Source organism: Cyprinus carpio, chromosome B19 (genome assembly GCF_018340385.1).
Source record: "Cyprinus carpio isolate SPL01 chromosome B19, ASM1834038v1, whole genome shotgun sequence".
Classification (NCBI taxonomy): Eukaryota; Metazoa; Chordata; class Actinopteri; order Cypriniformes; family Cyprinidae; genus Cyprinus; species Cyprinus carpio.
The window spans coordinates 22,526,468-22,550,215 of NC_056615.1; the positions used below are offsets into that span (position 1 = coordinate 22,526,468).

Sequence of the window (23,748 nt, forward strand, 5' to 3'; positions counted from 1 at the left end):
CTGAACATTTATATCGCTTGTTTTTCTCCTCCTTCTATTACTGCCTTGTCATTGCAGCTTTGCCCTGTTTCTCTCGCCACAGTTCACGTCTCAGGGACGGAGGTTTCTTGATCTCTTTTTTGAGGCAGGGACGGGCTTGCTCCGCTTGCGTGCTGATGCATTATGGGATTTGGTTGCACGCTGGACTGGGACCGGAGCAGGTTTCACAGCCGCCGCTGCCGCCACCTCCTCTGAGTCTGGAGCTTCATCCTCTGCACACAGAGAAACAGGTGAGACAGAAACTTTAGACCTTTAATTCGCAAGATTACATTCAGGGATTGCATGCGTGTGTTTATGATGTGACATTTACCCTCAGGCTCTTCCATGCTGGATTTAGCTGCATCTAAAGATTTAAAAAATAAAACATGCATGGGATTTTTGATGCAATTCATAATTAATTTATACAAAATAAGTTATAACAATCTCATGCAATTATATATATAAAAAAATAAAATAAAAATAAAATACAAAATAAATAAATAAATAAATAAATAACAATATATATATATATATACTTTTCCCCCATTGGTTGCAGTAATGAGAGTATTTGAAGAAAATATGCTTAATTTTCATTAAATTAAAGTCATGCAATCTTACAAATATCCATAAAAAAAGTTTAAAACATGCCCCGACATTCTTGCAACAATTAGATTATTTCAGACTATATTTTTTTATCAAATATTATACATAATAAAAATGACTTACCAGCTTTGGGCACGTCCTTTACTTGAGGTGCTGAAAAGAAATTAAACATTAATTTTTGGACCATTTTCTATTAAATTATTGAGTTATGATATGTCATTTATTATATGTTTCACGTTTTCTATGAATAGATCTGATACTTACCACTATTTCCTGCCTCAGCACTGGTGCTGCTTGCATCTAAATTAGACAATTTGACATTAAAATAAGTTTCATAATTATTTTGAATTCTTTGAATGCTTAGTCAAAGTTGTGGTGATGGTGAATCAATACTTATTATTATTATTATTTTAAATGTACATAGTTCTTTCTTATACCTGCAGTTGCTCCATTGTAATACAGAAGCTCATAGCCATAAGAAAGAGAAATCAGAAATGAAATCTCTTCAACGTCTAACTATTTCATTTAAACAGTACTCAGATTAAATAGAGAGCAAATTAAACTCTCAGAGCAAGAAAATCACCAGGTAGATCAGACTAGTGTTTAAAAAATGTGTATGTGGGTTTAGACTCCACTAGATGGCAAACTTGTAAAGTCTAACTCAAATTGCCTTAGAAACTCTAGCAACTTGCTTGTTATATGACTCTTTGGATATATATAAAAACGATCTTGGTGTTTCATTACAGGTTCTTCAGATCAGTGTTTTGGTTTCTGTTTTTTATTTTTTAAAGCATCAGAACACAGATGAACTCCTAAAGAACTCTAGAATAAGAAGTTTATCATGAAACCAGTTGAATGATCTCTCATGTTCTCGTATCATTCTGTGAGTCAAGCTTCAAAAACTCTATTAGGCAACGGGTTGAAACCTTCAGTTTATCCCTAAGGGCAACATGTCAGACGTGCTTCAACCCATCACACATTGTTCCTTCCCAAACTAACAATCAGTCTCTCTTGTTTATCAGGAACGTCAGCTAGTCTGGTGCACAAATCAAATCCAAAGTTCATAAGAAAGCATCTTTTATCAGCTCCTGTCCTACTATGTGAAGCAGTGATCACTCACCATTGGGCAGGTCGGGTGAGAGCAGGTTCATGCTTTCTGTCAATGAAAACACAAAACACTGCAGTGTCCGGCTGACATACTATACTCTGTGACTCCAAAACAGAGAAAGTGTGTGAAAACTCACCAGTTGGAGCTTCATCTGAGGTTGAATCTGGATCTGTGGATTAATGGAAGGATTCTTAGTTAAAGCTGTTTGCATTTGGTAACATGTTTTAATGTTATTGATTTTAGATTTACCTGTAGCAAACATGGCTTGGGACCCTCCGTCAGCTGCAATGTTCAGTTACAGGTTTTAGTTTTTAAATAATTCATGTCGTAGTCACATTCCACATACATAGAATATTCAGATTTATCACAAAAAACTGTAAAACATTTTTGGCTATACACACTACATTATTATTCTTGAGAGTTTAAAGATATTGTTCTCTGAATGAAAATAATTATTCTCTGTTCTGATAACGTTCTATTGTAGATAATATTTGTGACTTATTTTTGTTAACACTCTTATATTCCAGGAAAAAAAAAATATTTACCTGCTTCAAGGTCCGCTTTAACCAGTACCAGTGCTAATGAGCAGAGGATGAGAATGTTCCTGTGACAAAATAAACAATCAAATCATTTCATGACACAATAAATCACAAAAGGAGCTGTTTTTCATAAATTATATTTGTAGTGAAAGAGTTTGATTTAAAAAGTGTAAACCAATGACACAATATCATGATTCTGGATTTATATATTTAAAAAAAGTCAATTATAGTGATTTAAAAACAGCTCTAAAATGTGTTTTTATATTAATGTGTTTATATTATATTTAAATATTAAATTAATACATTCAGTTGCATGTTAGAAAAATAACAGCATATATTAGCATTATATATTATTATAGCATATAATAACAAATTTAATATTATTTATTAATAATTATTATAAATTAATTTGGTGGAACTTTCAAGAATTCAAGCTTCGCTTCTTTACAGAGTGACAAACATAAAAAATATTCTTTGTTTTTCAAATGGAAACACAAGCTGTGAAAATATAATAACTGATCTGGATGTGTTTGCATTATGAAAGGTGTTGAGATTTACCTGGTCAGCATGGCTGGAGGTCAGAGACAGGGTCCGGCGGTGTACAGTACACAATGAAGTATTGCACTTGAGCTGGTCCTGTAGCGACAGCAGCCGCCAAGGCTTTTATACCTCCTCAAAGGCCATTGAGAATGTGTGAGGGGAGGGTCTCTTATTGTGAAAGAGGAGACATGGAAAAACTGCTTCATCTTGGATTACATTAATTGCATGGCTTAATGTAAGGATTCATCAGGGTCTCCTTCCCATGTACATTCCCACTAAAAGATTCTCCGTTAGGGAAAATCTTACCTTACAGAGAACCTTTTGTTACCTGCTGCATATTTAAAAGTTCCTCTCCCCTAAAAACAAAAAAAGAAGTCCTGCCAGTGGAGGGTTCAGATAAAGCACAATGGCAAGGTCGTCATATTTGCCCTGCGTGACCTGCCAATCGGACAAGCGTGGCTTGGTGAAAGGCACTAAATGGTGGGGATTCCCTGGGTCACTGAGGCCAGTATTTGGGGAGAAATGCAAACCTAATTGCTCTGTAAATCAATAGCAGGCTGGCAGGGCATAAATAGAATTTTTCCTCTTTAAAAGGTTGGTGTTGGGGAAATGGCGCTTGTTTTTTTGGCCTTTTATTGTCAAGATGCCAGCGATAAGGTTGCTGCTGATGGAGGTATTAGTGCTCAGTGCTGCGGGAAAGACTCTGGGATCAGTGTTCAGGAAATTCCACTTTTTTCCCTCTAGCTTTCCTCAAGATTAATTTTGAGAGAAAGACAGTGTCGGGTGACATCCTGGGCCGAACGCATGACCTGTCGTACACTGGGTTCCAGAACTGTTACCAAAAGGTCGGGAATTTACCCAGAAAGGTTGGAAATCTACGCCAAGGTCAGGTTTAGACTCGGAAAGAGTTGGGATTGGAGACGTATGATGTAACAAAGGTACTCCGTGATGACAAAAATGTTTTTTTTTTTGGATCACTTCGAGATGCGTTTCCAAAACTCTGCTAATTACTGAATGATATCACCTAGGCTAGCTATGATTTAACGTTTTTAAGGCTGAAATACATTACACGACTCTTAAAATCGGAACAGATTTTAAAACACTAGGCTTCGTACCCTTGCCAACTTTGTGAATTGTTACATAGCCCCCTATAAAAAGTCAAGATTCAAGATGTAGCTATGATGTAACAAAGGGACTCTGTGATGACAAAAACTGCTTTTTTCGATCATTTCAAGATTATTTCCTAAACAATTCAAATTACCGAACAATATCGCATAGCAACGATCACACGTCATTATGGCTGGAAGACTTTTAAATATATTTAAATAGATATCATATGCTTAATGACTTTGTAAATGGTTACAGATAAAAAGTCGGGATTCAAGATGCAGCTATGATGTAACAAAGCTCTGATGACAAAATATCTTTACAGAATGAATGATTTATAGTTACAGAATGATATTGTAAAGCATCAGTTGCATTTAAAATTGGAACAGATTTTAAAACTAGACATCATACACTTATAGAAGCTTGTTTCCACCATGGATATAAACAAAATTGCGATTTTTTTTATCTCAAAATTATATTTTTTTTTCTCAAAATTGAGTTTATGTCTCGCAATTCGGACTTTAGGCTATATATCGCAGTTCTGCATTTTATCTCAATTCAGAATTTTTTCTTGCAAATCTGAGTAAAGAAGTTATAACTGTGAGATATAAATGTGCAATTCTGAGAAATAATGTCAGTATTGTTGTGAGAGATACACTTGCAGTTGACCGTTCACAGAGAGCTTGATTGACTGGCGATCTGACCAATCATAACGCCGAATCCACCATCTTGCACAACAAACAAATCAGACAGGAGAGTAGATTAACTTTGGTGATCCTAAAACTTCAAAAATTGTGTATTGACATCTTTGCGCAGTTGAAATAAAATACCCTCTGATGTTCATGAATGTGTTAATCAGTTCACGTGTGCCGCTTGAACTGAAGCGCTACAAAACTGTCACGACACGTTCAAGAGCCACAAAAGAGACCTTGTTTCATACCAGACGTAACCTGCTCTGTCTTGTCTGTCGGAGTGTTGTCAGTTTCCTCTTTGCTCAGTGATGTATTTTTTTTACTGCGTGAGAACATAAATTAGTGTGAGAGCTGAACGGCTTGTTGGACATAGCAACAGTAACTAAGGAGGGCGGGGTTTTACAAAGGGTCAATTGTGTGATGAAAAGTCACAAATATCTTTATTCCTTATTCCGTTGTGAAGAAAAAAAAAAGAATTGCAAGATGTAAAAAATTACAGAATTCTGAGTTTATATTTCACAATTCTGGATTTCTATCACGATTTTGCCTTTTTTCCAAACCCCTCAGAACTGTGCAATAAAAAGTCACAATTTTTTCTCCTTTGGCAGTAATGGGCCTCCACAAACATTGCTGGAGGGTTTGGATGAAACGTCTGATTATGACCATTGAAAATAAATTTTTATTGCATATCATGTCATATCTGTTCTGTGTGACTGCCACTAGGGGGCAAACTGTATGCAAATGAAGGAGCTAGTCGAAAAGCCACTTAAAAAAACATCCGTGGCCATCAAACACTACATGATTCTCTCAAAAAACTGTGCAAAAGTCATGTATTCCAGCCTTAAAATGAAGAGAATGCAGAAATTTCCATATGTGACCGACTTCACAGACACAGCTAAGACTAAATCCCTTGTACATCCCAAGCACAGACTCATCCGTCCGTGGACATTCGATCTGTTGGCTATTTTTCCGTTTTATCAGACGGAACTACTGCCAATGGAAATGAATGAGCCATCACTAGACAAGACAGGAAGTCTACCCATCTGGGTTTTACCTTTCCTGGATTTCTATGGGCGCCTGTGGTAAAATGGAACGGGCCGCTGTGGAGCAGAACAGGGGTTAGAGTTTTGATAATGGGAGAAAGTGGTCCTGTGTAATAGAGTTACATTTGACATGTCCTCCACTCTGGTATTTAGGAGCAGCATTGCCTACTATCAAAGAAGTCTTCTGTGTGCACGCTAAAAGGATTTTTCTCTTTAAAAGCGTAAATGGATAATTAACCGTTGAGGATCCCTCACTAGGCCACATTATGGCCGCTTAGCTGTCTTTTCAAGAAACACTCGTGAGGGAAGTCTTTGAAAGCTGGTAAGGTCAGATTTACATGTGTATGTGAAAAAGGCCCAAGGGCACACGGGATTCCTGGATTTTCCTTTTAAACATGGAGGCTGAAAGGAAATTGCTTGCATCATGAGGTACAGAACGTACTCTCATGCTTGACGGAAAAAAGAAACGCTCTGCGGCACTTTACATTAGGGAGCACAAGCTCGCTCGGGTTACAGGACTATCAAGACCAGCTTGAACTTAGAAACCTCTGTTTGTTGTGGTACGGGTCACGATTTACAGAGAAAAGCCATCAATGAATGAAACATTTGAAATAAAACTGAAGTGTGATTTTTTTCTGTTTTAAACTTATGCCAGCCTAAAAATATTTTGAATAATTTTTTTAAAATAGTTCTGTCTGTAAACTATGGGATAAAAAAATAGGTAAATGCAATTTTTAAATCTCACAATTAGGCATTTTTTCTTGTGATTCTGAAGAAAAAATCAGAATTGCGCGATATAAACTCAAAATTGTGAGATGCAAACTTGGAATTGCGAAGGAAAAAAAGTCAATTGTGCGATGAAAACTTGCAATTACCTTTTTCTTTTGTTTATTCCATGGTGGGGAACAAAAAACTGAATTGTAAAATGTAAATTCATAGAAAAAATGTCAGAACTCAGAGATACATGTATAAACTCAAAATTCTTCATTAATATCTTGCAATTCTGACTTCTGAATTTGCAGTTACCTTTATTTATTTATATCATGTGGCTGAAACATGCTTCCATAGTAAACAAAGTTGCATGTGGTCTGTAATTTCTGGTCTTTAAGTATAATATTTAGTTTTTAACCCTTCTTGGGTCATTTAGGCTTAAAAAAAATTGTGGCATCTATGGACACACACTTAAAAAAATTGAACATGATTAAAAAAAATCATGAAATCTACTCAAAATACAAAATATTAATTTAATTATTTTTTATTAAAATAGTCACTTGTGTTCTCAGCTGTCAAAAATGACTTCCTTAGGAAATGTGAATGGTGATTAACAAAATAAATAAATAAATAACTAAATAAATAAATAAATAAATAAACATACAGAACAATTTGTGTTACTATCTAGAAATCTTATTTTATACAAAAATTATTATATATTTAAATAAATTATGCATAGTTTAGAGATGAATATGAAGTACCATTAAATCTCCTCAAAATACAAAGTATTAAATAAAACAATTCTGAAATGAACCCTACATTTCATTAAAAGAGAGAGTTATGCACTGTTTTGACTGCCTAGGACTTCAGGTGTGACTCCAAAGTTAAAAAATGTCAGAGGATTAATTGTTGTTCATCAATGTTCTAATAAATTAGACCAAAAATATTAATGACTCATCTTGCACTTACAGTTTTTAGACATTTTTGTTCAATAAAATTAATATTTTTTTGCTAAAGGCACAGATGTTTCACACTGTTGGCTATTGGTTTAGAAACTTTGAAATGCCCTGCCCCTACTTCCTGTTTCAAAAGGAAATGTCAACACAAATTGCCATTTATCTTTAACAACCTATATATGAACATAACAACATAAACATGATTATAACATGAAAATTATGACCTTGCTAGAATCACCATTTCCATCCATCATCAAAACATGAATGCTATACCAAGGTTTGTGTATTTGGTTGGTAAGCAGTCTCTCCTGCCAGCTTAGTAAATGAACAGTCATAATTTCAAAGCAGTTTCCATTGCCTTCCATCATCATGAAAAATTACACTCTTTAACCAGCACATACCAGACAGGATTTATTCAGAGGCTGATGGGATTGAATGGCTTTTTAATATAGACAGAGTATCACATGAAACCTGTCTGATGCCCCTTTATGTGAGAAGAATAATCTGTGGACAATACTCAGCATTTTAGTTAGTTTTACTTCTCAGTTATTACGCTACAAAGACTTTCTAATTAATATTTCAGCTTCTTTCTAAGTCAAATTGTATAATGGTGTGATTGTCGACAACAATAGGTTTAGTTTGACTGAACAAGATGAATAAACAATATTATGAATAATCTCAATGTGATTTTAAAAGCACACTGAATATGTCTAAATCTATGCATATCGTACCGTTTTTATGCTGTTATATTTAAAAAAAAAATTTTTTTTTCATTCAGATGAAGTCGAATCCTTTTTCAGAATCAATTAATGTTCTTCCATCACTTGCCTGTTGAGTCCAAGTGTGCATTACCTCGGATTATGAATTGTTAGATATGTGCAAATGAGTTAGCTGTCATCGGGTGAATTAGCTGATAACACCAGTTTTCTTGACAGTTATCTATTAAGTTGTCAGACAGGCATTCATAGCCTGCTAATATTCCCTGTGTGTCCCACTTCAGGGCTGTAATTCTGTCGTCTTAATTAATGCTGGAGAAAAAGATGCCAAAGACACTTTAAAGAGAGAAAACTAAGATCTTCTTGGAATCTTATACATTCCATTTTAAGTCACATGATGCTCAATGGAATTTATGATTGGCTGAAGCAAATAACATTCTGATATACTCAGCTGTAACGTCAACATTCGTGTCTAAGGGGATATTAATATAAGATATAAATATATATAACAATATAAGAACACATGCATTTAGCTACATAAATACAAACAGGTTAATTTGCTTTCTTGTCCAAAGGTCATAAAATACTAAATATTCAATACTAAATATTGAACAACAACTTTCAATAATACATATATGACAAAACCAGGTGTACATAGACTTTTAGATGAAACTGTTTGAAACATTTCAAAGCTTGAACTTCAAGAGGCTACAAGAACTGGTCATTAAAACAAAGCTTTCATAGCTTTGAGGGCTTCTGGATCATGTAATAATCTTTATGCATTTATGTTCAATCGTAATTACAGAATGAAAGACCAAGTTATGCACATCATCCACAACTGCAAAACTGAATGGCTTTGCTAAAAATGTTCTCACAATTCTTTCTGAACACACTCTCCATGTAGTTAATTTATTATTATTTTATTTAATAAACTTTAACATTATAAATGCACTTTTGTTCAAATGCAAATACAAATCAACAAGAAAAAAACTACAAAATAAATAAAAAAGTACCAGGGAGGAGTACTAATAAAAATACAAATAGAATAAGGGAATCAGGTGTAGAAAAATAGAAATAAATACAAGAATAAATCAAAATAAATACTTTGCATGACTAATGTAGGCTACAGACTTACTTCAGTTAAAAATGAAATAAAACATAAAGTTGGGTTTTATCATTAAACATTCAATTATGGATGTGAAATTAATCATAAGCCTGGAGGACCAGAAAATCCAGCGTCTTTGAGCGGAAGCCAGGATCAGTGAGCGCGCCGTTGATACGCGCCCCCTGCAGGACCGGAAGAGCGTCGCGTCTCCTCGCGCTAACCTCGCCGCGGCCATATTAACACTGAGCTGAGAGGTAATACAAACCGCCCTTTATGTGAATACTTTTTGTGTTTAACTATAAACTTTTAACATACGTGATCTTTAAATCATTTTAAGGAAGATGATGGTTTTTTATATGAGGTATTATGCCTTCTTGAGTCTTTAGAAATGTGTTTATTGTGTGAATGATGGAACGTTAGCATGGCTGTGGCTAACGTGATGATATGATAACGAAATGTTAGAGAAACTCGATGATTTGATGGGGTTTGAATAGTTTAACACTTAAACGTTGTCGTGAATGTGCTTAAGTGTAGATTTATTTGAAAATGAACTAGCTGAGTGGTTACGAGTGTGTACAATTTAGACAGGCTTTTAGTTTCGCTCCTAACTGATGCTCTAGATTCTGATCTGAATGAGCGTTTGAGCTCCATGTCCGATTTTGGTCGTTATTCTTATATTTAACCTCTTATTCCATCATAAATCTGTAGAAACCTTCATAAAGACTTTAAAATATTTAACACCCTGTTTAGATAGTGTGTGGTTTTTGAAAAGGCTGCAAATGATGTTTTAAGCTCATCAGTGGGTATTTCATTGTTATACAGTCAATTTAATTTAAAGTGGAAAAGGTTTTTAAGTTTTTTTTTTTTCATCAAAACAAATTAGCTTTATATGAGGTTAAAAGTTTAATTGTGTGAAAACCTTTACATTTAAATATATTTATCTAGTATCATTCTGCATTGTGGTGAACTGGTTTGTTGGGTTAATCAAAGGAGGCTCTGATCCCAAAGCATAATTAAAAAAAAGTCTAGTGTGCTTACTATCTAGCCAGCGTTTTTAAACATTGTAGACAAAAACACGTCTGTGTTGGCCAAAAATATAGACTACAGGCAAAAGGTGATTGGCCGAATAGTCTTAGTGTTCTTCTATTGTTTTTTAGGAGTACTGAGACTGTTATTTGGAAAATTCACTGATTGATCGTTCCAACAATGATGGAATACTTGGATATATCAAAATTGTGATTTTAAGGGTATGAAAAATCATTGCAGTTTCAATAATGTTCAATAGTAAATGTATTTTTCTAATTCTTTTCAGCTCTGAAACGTTTAATAGGACAGAAATTGGTCTTTGTGAATGCAGTCTTGTGTAAAATGTTCTAGGCTTGTAAATTAATTAGTAGAAAGGTGCGAGCACCCTGTATGAGACGTGTCTGTGATGCTCAAAATGTTACTAAGGTAAGCAGCTCACTAGGTTTTGATACACATCCTGTTTTGTCTCTGTTTATCTGCTGATGTTTGTTTGGATATAGATTGATCTCCAGGAAGTACCTCCCTGGTGGCAAGTGATATAAAAAAAAAAGTTTTATGCTTATTTAATTAAATGAAGTTTATATTAAATATGACCAAACAAAATTTTAGATTGGGCATCAGATGTATTTTCTAGTAAAAACAGCTCGAACGTAACACGTTTAAAGTCATCTTGTGTTTCTTTAATTCATGGACGTGCTCATGGTTCACTAATAGTCCTTAAACTGTCTTAAATTTAGATTAATTACATTATAGTCATAATGTCTTAAATGATATAACAAAAAAGTCTATTATTGAAGAGGTCTTAAATTTGCACAATTGGAATATAGCCTAATGTGATTATTAAACTTCATAAGGAAATGGTTTAAAGGGGTCATATTTTTCCTTTCTCTTTGGAGTGTTTCAAGCTCTTGGTGCATGAAGAAGATCTGTAAAGTTTCAAAGACTAAAGTCTCAAATCCAAAGAGATATTCTTTATCAAAGTTTAGAGACTGCCACGGCCCCCTAAAACGGCTCATTCAAATACACCCCCCCCCCCCATATCTACGTCTCTATGTGGAAATATTTGCCTAATGCTGCCCAAATGTTCATGCAAAGAAAGAAGGTGTGGTTTCAGTAACCACAGTTAGGGCCGTTTCATAGTCAACGCATCTGTACGCATACGCGTCCCCAAGGCTACTCATCGTTACGCTTCGGCCGCCATTATGCGTCGGTGCATAGCCAAATGTGTCGTCCTAGTTTTTGATACGCGACGCGCCGATGCACGCAATACTATGCGTTGTCGGTGGGGGCGACATTGCAAGTATTGTACGTTAGGTCAAGAATATTATGTTTACAGAAGAAGAAGGTTTGAATACAATGGCTGGCGAAGAGGAAAAATTATGCGAGCTTATACGTATAACATACCACCGCCTATTTCTGCGCTGCCTTTGTTGCCGCCGATGTAAAATCCACAAAAGAATGCACTCCTCTTCAGTTGTCATTGTGATCTGAATATCACGTGACCCGACTCTACTACCCCCTGTTGCGTGAGTGGTGTATTGCATACATGCATCGCCTGTGACACTTGCGTCCACTGTTTAGACTATGAAAGGAAGCGCGTCGTTCGCATCGCTCGCATTGACTATGTAACGCCCCTTAGTGTTGAAGCAGCCATGTCAGAGAGATGCTGTGTGTTTCTAGGTGAAAGCAAAAGCACGTTATTTGGCCTTCAGAAAGTAGATGCATTTAGGACGCTTTACAACAGCAGTGCATTTTATGGACGACCATTTCGAGAACCTAGGAGAGGAGGTAATTCTGATTTTGCTACGACAATCTGGCACTTCTGAATCAGCTACTGGAAGTATGTTTTGTTATTAAAGTATTTGCTATTGACTGTTCAAATGCGGAGTTTTGTGTGTGTGTGAGAGAGAGACATGGTCACACAGTGGAGTCAGCTGTCTTAAACGTCTGTGGCTTGTGTACTGCAAACACATACGAGCATCATCACTGTGTCTATCACGCGAGTCTGTTCCCCTTTCTGGCTTGAAAAAATGCACTGGGTCAATGCACTTGGTCAGTTGACCAATCAGAGCCGACTGCGCTTGTCACGCAACGTTTTCTACAAAGTCCCTCCTTCTGACAAGCGCAGTCTGCTCTGATTGGCCAACTGACCCAGTGCATTGTGATTGGCCGAACACCGCAAACACTCATCGGAAATGTAATGCCCCTTTCCATAACGCGAGCTTCATCTTTCAAAATAAATGTAAAGACAGTTAATAATATCCTTAATTTTACCATCAGTTCAAGCCAGAAAGGGGATCAGAGTCTCGTTTGAGAGAGGCGGGGCATAGAGGACCTACAATAATGTACAGTATTTGAAAAATAATGTGTTTTTTGAACATTAAAGCATGCCAACATATTCTGTTACACCAAATACACAAAATAATAATCTTTAAAAAAGCATCATATGACCCCTTTAAAGTAGGGCTGCACGATAAATCACATGCGCTTATCATGCGCATCTTATCAGAAAAGCCGGTTCTGTGTTTAGTAGTAAATCTCCAGCATGTGCGTTCAGATGGAGCAGCATTTACTATACAGAGCCGTTGTTCACTGACAAGCTACGCAAAATCGCGTTCATAATCACAGATGAATCGCCTGCGATTATGAAATTCATTATGGACATACAGTATTCATTTTACTTGTGCAGGTCTTAAAATGTCTTAAATTTGCAGATGCCCTTGTGTTACATCCTAGTGAGATCCAGTGTAAATTTTGATCGCTATCTGTGCACTAGTGATTGAGATCCACACAGTTCTGACCGACAGATGGGAAATGGCAGCATTCATAAAATTTTATGATTGTGTTTTTGACTGCATCATCACTTGGTGTGTTCATCACACATATTGCTTTGAGTTACCAGTGGCCTGGTTTGGCTGCACACAACAGGTTTTGTTCATACAAACAAACATCTTTGCAAATCAAATACTGACGTCATTGGCGAGTCTTAAAGTTATTTGTTTTGCCTTGCAGGTGTTTGGAGCGTCACCCTCGTGTAAAATCATTGCAAGATTCCCCAAGGCTGCCCACAATTTTAGGTGAGTCATGGTTAAATGTCCATTGTGTTCTTTGAAACCTCATTTGACACATTGAGGAGTTAAAATGCGTCTACATATTTGGTGCTCGTCCATCTGTAGATTAGATAATGTCATTTTTGGTTTGAGATATGAGTAATGGCTGCTACTGAATGCAGGCTTTGTGAATCATGTGATATCAGGTTCAGCACTCTTCTGAGGTGGCCGTCGGAGGAGGCAGGATTCTTTGGAACGGTGATCAAACCAAAATCCCATCTGGCAAAACAAAATTATCCATTGTTTCTGATGGTAGTTTCCCATACATGCCATTTAGTATCAGTGTTTATGTTCCAGCATCCCTGCTTGATTTCTTTAGCATTCATAATAAATAGGTATGTGCCAAATGCATTAAAAATCAAGAGTTGGTGAGTTGCCTGAATGACTAGTTTATTCATTGGTTTTGGGGAAACCATGGATAACTAGGCTGATTTCATGAATCTTTTTGATCCTGATCTGATGCATTACTTAAGCAGAATTTATATAAGACAAGCTAAAAATCATCTGGATGGAATGTGACATTTTAATTTTAATTTGGCTGTTTTTAACATCTTAAAAATGATGCTGGTCGGCACCTTTAAAAAACAGCAAGAGACATGATGCAATGGTTAGAGATGTCTGAATATGTAGTTGTGAAGATTTTAAGGGGATGAATAAAAAAAAAAAAAAAAAACATTTTCTGAGAGGAGACTGAATGCTTTTTAAGCAGATTCTAGTCTAAATTGTCTCAAGATGGCTTCACAATGGAGTTATGGTGGAAAAAGGATGATTTGGTTTTCTTTTCAGCCAGTTAAGGCAAATTACAGGAGAACAGACATAGATTAAATCTAATCACGCTAGGGTCCTGCAGGCCAGTCTCAATTATAGCGCTGATCCCAGTACTGTATCAGAATTGTTGTTCATTAAACCAGGATGTTCTTGTTTTCAGTGTGATAAGACTCATTCAGAGCTGCCGTAAAATAGATTGATTTCTATTTTAATGTAGCAAAGCTGCTGTTTTCTACTGTAAATAGGCTACAGGTATGTTAAGGAAATATCTTGCTTGGCAAACGTCTTTTTATTGTGGTTGGTATAATTACTGGGAACATTTTGTTAATTGTATACCTTGTAGGGATGTCAATTTTCGATCATTTCCATGATCAATTGTCGTTTAAATTAAGGATCGATTAACCATTAACCTTAATGCTGCAAAATGTGTCTATTGCAGCGGCACGCAGTCACCGGTATGACAGGATGTGCAAAAGCCACTCAAAAAAAAAAAAACTTTTCTCACTTGAATTAAAGGGGTTTTAGTCTGAATAAAATGCTAGTAGCAGGATTATAAAATGGATAAAATAGCAATGAAAAACAGATATGAGACATGAGTTGCAACCACCCACAGCCCTGTAGCTGTTATTCATTACCTAACTTACTAGAAGCCCTGGTATGTTCTTCTAGGCCTGTCGCTATAATTAAATAACTGTTTAAGCGCGATTAATTTATCTAACCGCGGTTGTCAGATTATTGTGCTTTTTATACGGCACAAGGGGGAGTCATACACCAAAAGAAACAGAAGAGCACCAGTTTGCTTTTCATGCACTGTAGGCTATATCATCTGAAGCCATTCCATATCTTAATGTGAGGGAAAGAATTATATTTACATTATTAAATTTAAGTGTACAGAAACTCATCTTCCTTCTGCTGCAGCTGTCAGTCATTCTCTGCTCAGTATTCAAACGGCACGTCACGTTCAGTTATGACAGTCAGCATGGTAAAACTCTATCTCCAAGGTGATATATTCCCATTATAATACTTGGAAGTTTAGATAAAGGTCTGGGGATTTGCATAAAATGACAAATCTTGCTGGAGTTCATTTCTCTGTCATGAACCGTTAGAACATCTTTTGTATTCATACCCAACCGATTTTTCATTTTCTATAACAACTCCCTCTGATCGAGATTTTTGTAGTCGCTGTCGCGTTTGTCATAAAGCCCTTTGTGTTCAGACACCAATGAGACCAGCAGCTCTACTTTTATCTTGTCACAAAAGCACCATTCTCATTGGTAGGCCAGTTTTTAACGCTGCGCGTCAAACCAAAAGAACAGCGCCCGAGGCTTTTTTTTTTTTTTTTTTAAATCGATTTTATGCCTCGCATTTTGCGCATCAGTGTGCACACTCACATTGGCACACTTTGTTTAGTCACGAGGCTTTAAATGTCGGCGATCATCACGCGCAATATTCGTCCCAGTGTGAACAAGCCTTTAAACTGCAAAATAATAACTTAACATAGATTAAAAGATAACATCATAATTATTTACTGAACCTTTAAATTAATCACAATTATATAATGAAAGTCATAAAAAACAGACAATTCTTTGTGATAATCTGCATAATCGCAATAACCGTGACTATTTTTAGACAATTAATCATCAGCCAAATTTCATAATCGTGACAGCCCTATGTTCTTCATGGTTTTTGCTATACAATGATAAACTCTGTATCAGGCAGGTCAGCAGGTGAAAGAGAAGCAGGGTTGGGTGGTAAATTACTATGATTGGATTATTCCAACAGGTTCGAGCTTGGAAACATCCAGTAACCACCTGGAGCTCATTTATGGTTATAAATAAATATATGGAAAGCCTCAAAGAAATCAGTATTGTGTCCTTAAGCCATCTTATGTGTTTTCAACCCTGAAAGAATGTGCTGACACCTTTTGGACTTCATTGGGCTAGTCTTCCTCGGTCTGCTTGCATCTAGATTAAAACGTTCCTCTATCTGGGCAGAGATTCAGAGCTTTAATCCAGTTTATCAGACAGTCAGGGGTCCGTGTCGTGGCCGGGGGCCTGTAAAACCAAACATCCCTGTTGTAGATTCATCTTCCCTTTGATTCTGTACCGAGGCCACAGATTTCAGGCCCCAAGCCTTTTATTTCAGTCGATCTTATGAATGCAGATTGGCCTGATAGTGCTGTCCCTCTATTGATTGTTTTTTTTGTGTGTTCACAGCCCTGACAGGAGCAGCCACACGTCCAGATCATGTCCAGCCCTGTCACGAGTCGATCCCGCGTTTATCCAGACGTCAACACACAGAGACCACGGGAATACTGGGACTATGAATCTCACGTTGTAGAGTGGGGGTGAGTGATGAGATTAATTTTTTTTTCCTCCGTAAGAATAAATGTAGTATTACCAGGTTTTCTAAAATAATGATGCTAGTTCTGTTTTTATGCAGTTTGGGTTACATTACAAGACATCTGGATAGTTGAAGATCACCAAAAATTAAGGAAATTATAGGGATACCACAGTCATAAGAAAACCTGAAAATACCTTTGTACTTTAAAAATGTATTTTCCAGGCCTGAAAAGCTCTGAATATAAACTACTTTTCATAAGTTTGGTGTCAGTTTAATTGACACTTATTCTGCAAGGATGCATAAAATTGCTCAAAAGTGATAGTAAAGACATAAACTTACAAATTATTTATATTCCAAATAAATGCTGTTCTTTTGAAAATGTCAAAGTACATTACTGTTTTTACTTTATTTTCAATCAAATAAATGCAGCCTTCATAAGCATAAGAGACTTCTTTCAAAAACATGAAAAAATCTTGTTGACCCCAACCTGTTCAATGTAAAAGTGCTTTTTTTTTTTCTAGGTAGGTTTATCTTTTATTTAGTTCTTGCTCACAAGCCATAATGATGTCTGATTTGTAAGTGAATCATTCTGTTGAGTTGGCTTTGTTGAATAATTCAGTGTAACAGCTTCAGAAATTTCTCTGAATGATTCATTAGTGAATTAAAAAGGGGTATTATTGTGCCAGAGCAATATTGATGTATTGATATATATCGCAATACCTTACAATATTATTTTATTTATTAATTTACAGATTCTTAACATTTTCAGTAATACAGAAAGTAATAGGTCATCTAAATAATATAACTCGGAGACCATTGTTTCATGAAGCTGCTTCTATGAGTTATTGAAACTAAAACCCAGAATTGACTGTTTTCAATCTTAATTCAATGCAACTGGGGTCTCGAGGGCCTTATTGTTGAGTGTAACCACAGTAATAGTAAACTAATTGCATTTGATTCACTATTTGTAAAGCTTTAAGTGACGTGACATACAGCCAAGTATGGTGACCCATATTCAGAATTCGTGCTCTGCATTTAACCCATCCAAAGTGCACACACACAGCAGTGGGCAGCCATTTATGCTGCGGCGCCCAGGGAGCAGTTGGGGGTTTGGTGCCTTGCTCAAGGGCACCTCAGTTGTGGTGTTGCCGGCCCGAGACTCAAACCCACAACCTTAGAGTTAGGAGTCAAACTCTAACCACTAGGACACAACTTGCCCCAAATGTGTGTAATGATCAAATGTTATTCAGTTCAGAGTCGGTCCCAGGATTGTTTGCAGGCATCACAGAGTGTAGTGTGAAATATTTCTCTGCAGGGCTACAGGGCTGATATCTTTATTTGTCTGGACTGGTGTTTCATTTGCACTTGTAATAACAGCTGTTGGTCTTGTCAACAGGAATCAAGATGACTACCAGTTGGTGCGGAAACTTGGCCGTGGAAAGTACAGCGAAGTGTTTGAAGCCATCAACATCACAAACAATGAGAAAGTAGTCGTCAAAATACTCAAGGTGACGAGCGTTATTGTAGTTCCAGACAGCTTTAACAGCATTCTGACCAGTCTTCGGTCAAGTCAGGTTAAGTTCAGTGGGACGGTGGAGACCCTAGGTCTTCATGTCCCCTCCAGCTTCTCGTTTTCTGAGTAGTTGACGAGATAAGCCTGTTTACGTTATGGTAGGCAGCGGATGGTATCGAAACCAGAGGCTGCTGGCTGGTGTTCAGATGAACGGGCGCCTGGTGAATTCTTTCCTCGCCCCCTCCTCCTCTTAACCAGAGAAAGCTCTAGATTCTAGCGATAACACCCGACGAACTGAGAGCTTCTTTTCAAGCTAAGTGATAAATAGTTTTGAAGATTAGCACCGTTGTCCTGTAATGTAGCCAGTCGTGTGCAATGAACTTCCCCTGCCTGGAGACACGAAGGATGAAGCCACTCAGATTGAGTCTAGACGCAGTCAGATTGGATGTCGTTGCGTCAAATTAATCTGTACTGCAAGACTATGTGAAATCAAAATTGAGTTTATTTACATTCTTAATATCTCTGAATGGAGCGATGATATAGTTGTGCTTGTGGCGGCATAAGTTTGAGTTTGACTTGACGTTTCTCAAAGCCGTCCCTTTTCAAAACCGTTATCGAAGTGAAATAAATGTTTTGGGCTGATGTAAGCAGTGGTTGGTTTTGTAAATAACAAACTAATTATTCCGTAACCCACTTTTTATGACCGCTCCCAAATGGTTCACGCAAGTAAAAAAATTTGTTTTAATATTGTCATATTTTTTGTATTCATCCTTAAATTTGATAGATTTTCTACATATATAATTTAGATATTTTAAAATTAGGTTAAATTCTATCGAATATAGAAAATATTTCTTTATTTTATAAAAAATATTTATCCAGAAATCATAAATAAGTAGAAATTATTTCTTGTACATTATTCCCCACTGAAAATTCAGTTCTATTCTGAAATGTCAAGTTATGAAGTTGAGTTTTATTTTGTCTTTAATGGTTTTGTGTTGCCTTTTTGTCTTTATTTCCATATGTAGCCAGTAAAGAAGAAGAAAATCAAGCGGGAAATTAAAATTTTGGAGAATTTGAGAGGCGGCCCCAACATCATCTCACTTCTAGACATTGTCAAGGATCCAGTGGTCAGTTGGCTTTCTTCAAGATGATGTTGTATAGAAAAATGTAGTTAAAAATGCAGCATGTGAAATCAAACGTGTGCAGCTACATGCATGTACTTACATAGTGTTTCAAATGTGTCTCTAACTGAAGTCTCTTGTGTTTCTCCCTGAAGTCTCGAACCCCAGCTCTGGTTTTTGAACATGTGAACAACACAGACTTCAAGGTAAATCACTTCTCATATCTGCTTAATCAATTCTGCCACCTCAACTGAATGTAACACAAAAAAATCAGTTCAGTCAAACTCAAGCATCCTCTTTCTCTCATACAGCAATTGTATCAAACGCTATCAGACTACGACATTCGGTTCTACATGTTTGAGATCCTAAAGGTAAGTTCTTTCTGATATCATCTTAGTATCACAAGTCTGTACCTAAATTAGATTTTTGTTTGTATCATGTTGCCTGTATTTTTCAAATGTGTTTCAAACTCTCCCCTCATCAGCCAGCAACAGGGGATCTCATCGTTATGTATTGACACACCATTGGGCCACTTTCTATGTTTTTGTTCGGTACTAATAGTTTGCTAGCACTTCACCTATAAGAGCTACTCAACAGCTTCTAACTGCTACGGTTATAGCACATTGTTCATGTACACTTGCTGTTAGTCAGTTGTGTGGGACTAAAAAAAAAAACCCAACAGATTTTTGTTTGTTAGAAAAAAAAACATTGTTTTGAGTATTAGTAAATTATGCTAAAAATTCTGATTCTCATTTTCTTTTTGGGTAATTTTTCAAGAAATATTCAAAGATTCTTTTAATATTCCATTCCATTATATCTTTAATATATATTCTGTATACTTTTAAATTGTTGAATTCTGCAGAATATAATTTTTTTCTTGGTATACTAGAAAATATTCTAAATATTTTTAATATTGAAATATTTCATCAGCTTCTTTATTTTTTTTATTTAAATTAGGCCTGTCAGTCGCAAATATTTTTTTGATCTCATTAATTTCATGTTTCGATTAATTAATCTAATTAATCGCAATTAATTGCAAAATAAATTTGACTGTGAAAATAGCCACAAAAGATTATTTAAAGATATTTTCATGTTAAATTGAGAAAGTATTGAGTAGACATTACAAATTGTAGCTTTAGAAATATTTTATTTGATTCAACATAAAATTAATTACACAAACATTTAGGCTACAACGGCCTAACATAAACTATGGAACATAAAAGAAGATAATTTGAAAAACAACTTTTAGTTACCAATGACTTCTATGTTCTACAAAAGAAAGTAAATCATTCAGGTTTGAGTAAATGATGACAGATTTTAATTTGTTTTTGGGTGAACTATCCCTTTAATGTTTTTATTATTATCATTATTATTAATGCATAACTGCATTTATTGATTTTTTTCCCCTACATCATATTTGTCAACGGTCAACTGTATGAAATGTAAGATGACGTACACGTTTGAGGGTGGGGTCAGTGCGTTAACTGTGTTAAAATATTTTAATCACCTTATTTTTTTAAATAACCAATAAATTAACGCGTTAAACTGACAGCCCTGATTTAATTAAATGATTTATTGGTCAGAAGATGTGAAAACTCAGTTATTTGTAATGTCTAGTTCTAAGAGTGCCTCTCTGTCTTTCTCAGGCTTTGGATTACTGCCACAGTATGGGAATTATGCACAGAGATGTGAAGCCACACAATGTAATGATCGACCATGAACACAGAAAGGTACTGTCCATTTATTCCTCACGTCAGCAATTGTGTTACGCCATCTCACTCTGCAAGTCTGATTGGCTGAATAATGATGAGCTTGCTTTCATGCACCAATTAAAAATTAGAGTTTGCTGTAGTGAAAGAGAAGCATTGTTTGCTGCTGTGACGTCAAGCACTTTTGACCAAGATCGAATTTAAAAGTCTACAAATTGCATGTTATCTGCGTCAACGCTGATGTGAGATGTTGAGCAAATCACACAAATCATGATCATGAATCATTAATCTATTTCCCAATTGACTGAAATTACATTTGATTCTTATCTGTTTGTGTGTGTTTTGTCATTTAGCTGCGTCTGATAGACTGGGGCTTAGCTGAGTTTTATCACCCCAGTCAGGAGTACAATGTCAGGGTGGCATCTCGATATTTCAAAGGACCTGAACTGCTGGTGGACTATCAGGTGAGAATGACACGAGAAATGCGATGAAGGGATATGAAAAAGACTTATGTTCAAGCATCTCATAAATAAACATGCACATCTTTTATAGCTCATGTTGCTTTTGTCCCACAGATGTATGACTACAGTTTAGACATGTGGAGCTTAGGCTGCATGTTGGCGAGTATGATCTTCCGGAAAGAGCCTTTTTTCCACGGACACGACAACTATGATCAGGTGAGACCTGCTGCTTTTAGGTCTTTTCAAATATTCATTGTTGCCATGCTGTTTTAAACATAAAATACATCAGTAATATTGCCTTGTGATTTTAATAAAATGTCAAATAAATACGTAATACCCTTTGTGATTTTTAGTAAATAAAAAAAAAAAACATAAAATGCATCTATAATGCCTCTTGATTTTAACACAAGGAAACCAGGATGATGTTAATTTCTGGTTTGGCCTACAAAAATAATCATGACTGTTCAGCTGGTTTGATCTGTCGAGTGGTGGCTGCTGCCCTCTGCTGTTTTTAACCAGTTCTGTCTCTTTTTCCAGCTTGTACGGATTGCCAAAGTTCTGGGCACAGAGGACCTCTACGACTACATCGACAAATACAACATTGAGCTCGACCCACGGTTCAACGACATTTTGGGAAGGTACGTTGAGAGATGGGATTGTTTTTATGCATGTAGTACTTTTTAACTGCAATTTAGATTTTTATCTCTTTAATTCGTCCTCTTTCTCCAGACATTCCCGGAAAAGGTGGGAACGGTTTGTCCACAGCGAGAACCAGCACCTGGTCAGTACTGAAGCTCTGGACTTCCTGGACAAACTGTTGCGCTACGACCACCAAGCTCGTCTCACCGCACGCGAGGCCATGGAGCACCCTTATTTCTGTGAGTGTCTGCTCTCTGTCTGAGAACATCACTGCGGTTAAAATCATAATGTATAGTGTCTGTGCTTTTTTTTTTCTAAAACACGTCATGTATTGTGATGAAATGACTGTAAAGGTATTTAGCAGCAATGGAAAGGTTTGTAGGGCCTTATGAAATATATATATTTTTTCTCCAATTTTTTTTCCTGTTGTTTTTCAGGATTGTTTTAATGGATAAGTGTTAATTAAAAAGCACTAATAAATAAAAAAAATCAAAAAACTACAACATAACAACAGATGATTACATTTTTTTTAGGGCCTTGATTTTCTCCTGATTTAATGTTTTAATTAAATTTAATAATTAAAAAATAAAGTCTTATCATTTGCGTTCATAAAACGTTAACAGTTGAAATATTATGTACAAATAATAATGTAAAATTATATAATGTAATAATTGATTACTATTTTTATAGGGCTATAAAATAGTAATATAATTTAAAGTAAAACCAATTAAAATTTGTGGGGTTATCATTAAGACCTTTCAGTTTCTTTGTGTGTGTGTATATATATATATATATATATATATATATATATATATATATATATATATATATATATATATATATATATATATATGTATGTATGTATGACGATTTTATGAAATAAAATTGTAAAATGCTCTTAAAATTCAAATTGTCAAATTCCGTGACAATCCCCATTCATCGCTGTAAATTTTATTTTTATTGCTGAGTTCCGTGATTCCATCCGCATTTCCTGTGTTGCAGAAATCAAAGGGTGTGAGAATCATCTTTTAACAAGAACTAAAGTGTTTGTCACGCGGAAGCAGAAATTTTTATTTTTTTCCTTTTTTGAAATAGTTTGTACTGTACTGATAATGCCTCAGTGTGCAACATTAATTTCATCACTGTGTTCATGTCTCGTGTCAGATCCCATCGTGAAGGACCAAGGGAAGAAGGACTGGCCTTCACTTCAGAAACTGTCCACTTGCTCCACTCCAGTCAGCACGTCCAGTATGATCACAGGTCAGTCGTGTGCTTTCTGAGTGAACTTACATTAGGAGATTTCACAAACGCTGACAAACCGTTGTGTCTGTTTGCCTGTAGGCATCACATCCATGTCCTCGTCCCAGCCGATGGCCAACATCGCAGGTTCTCCTGTCATCTCCTCTCCCAGTGCTCTTGCCACACAGGTTCCTGCAGCCACTGGTGCCCAGCCCTGAACAGACTCACTCACGCTCTCTCTGCCCTGGGCCACATTTTTATGTTGAGTGTAAACAAACGAAAGAAAAACTTTTTTTTTTTTTTTTTTCATTCTTTTTTTCCATACAATAATTATATATTGAAGCTCGGACACACAGCAGACAGTTGTTATGTTGCGTCAGTGTCCGGCAGTCTTTCCTGATGATGGTGTCTATATAGGAGCCACTACAGTGTAGAAATTCAGAAAAATGGATAATAAAATTTATTTTATATGTCCCTACGTTGGCTTCCGTTTGTTACTTGAACAGTTGCTGTTATCTGCAGGTTTGGGAAATTAATATCAAAGTGCAAGAAACATATTTACAAGTATGCTTTCAGCAGATGCTCTTATTCAAAGTAATTTTATTGTAAATTAAAAAACAACAAAAAACGCTTAATTTCAACAAGTTTACCGATAATACAGTAACAGATGCCATATTTTTT

At 36.0% G+C, this 23,748-nt stretch overlaps 1 protein-coding gene across 1 annotated transcript; it reads left to right on the forward strand.

The window, feature by feature from the left end:
- The first annotated feature begins 9,247 nt into the window (after positions 1–9,247).
- Positions 9,248–23,545, forward strand: LOC109059818 (casein kinase II subunit alpha-like). Its single transcript, XM_019077002.2, has 14 exons — positions 9,248–9,392; positions 13,177–13,241; positions 16,259–16,389; positions 17,782–17,893; positions 18,924–19,025; positions 19,175–19,225; positions 19,331–19,390; positions 20,666–20,749; positions 21,082–21,192; positions 21,304–21,405; positions 21,727–21,827; positions 21,919–22,067; positions 22,993–23,088; positions 23,170–23,545. Exons 3-14 carry the CDS (start codon positions 16,289–16,291, stop codon positions 23,283–23,285), a joined length of 1,185 nt encoding a protein of 394 aa, XP_018932547.1. The 5' UTR covers positions 9,248–9,392; positions 13,177–13,241; positions 16,259–16,288; the 3' UTR covers positions 23,286–23,545.
- Positions 23,546–23,748: the final 203 nt, after the last annotated feature.

Excerpts from the sequence above, each read along its gene's own strand:
- LOC109059818 (XM_019077002.2), top strand. The coding sequence starts at position 16,289 with ATGTCCAGCCCTGTCACGAGTCGATCCCGCGTTTATCCAGACGTCAAC. Across the intron at positions 21,406-21,726 it reads GACACGACAACTATGATCAG|CTTGTACGGATTGCCAAAGT; the intron begins GTGAGACCTGCT and ends CTCTTTTTCCAG. Across the intron at positions 22,068-22,992 it reads CATGGAGCACCCTTATTTCT|ATCCCATCGTGAAGGACCAA; the intron begins GTGAGTGTCTGC and ends GTCTCGTGTCAG.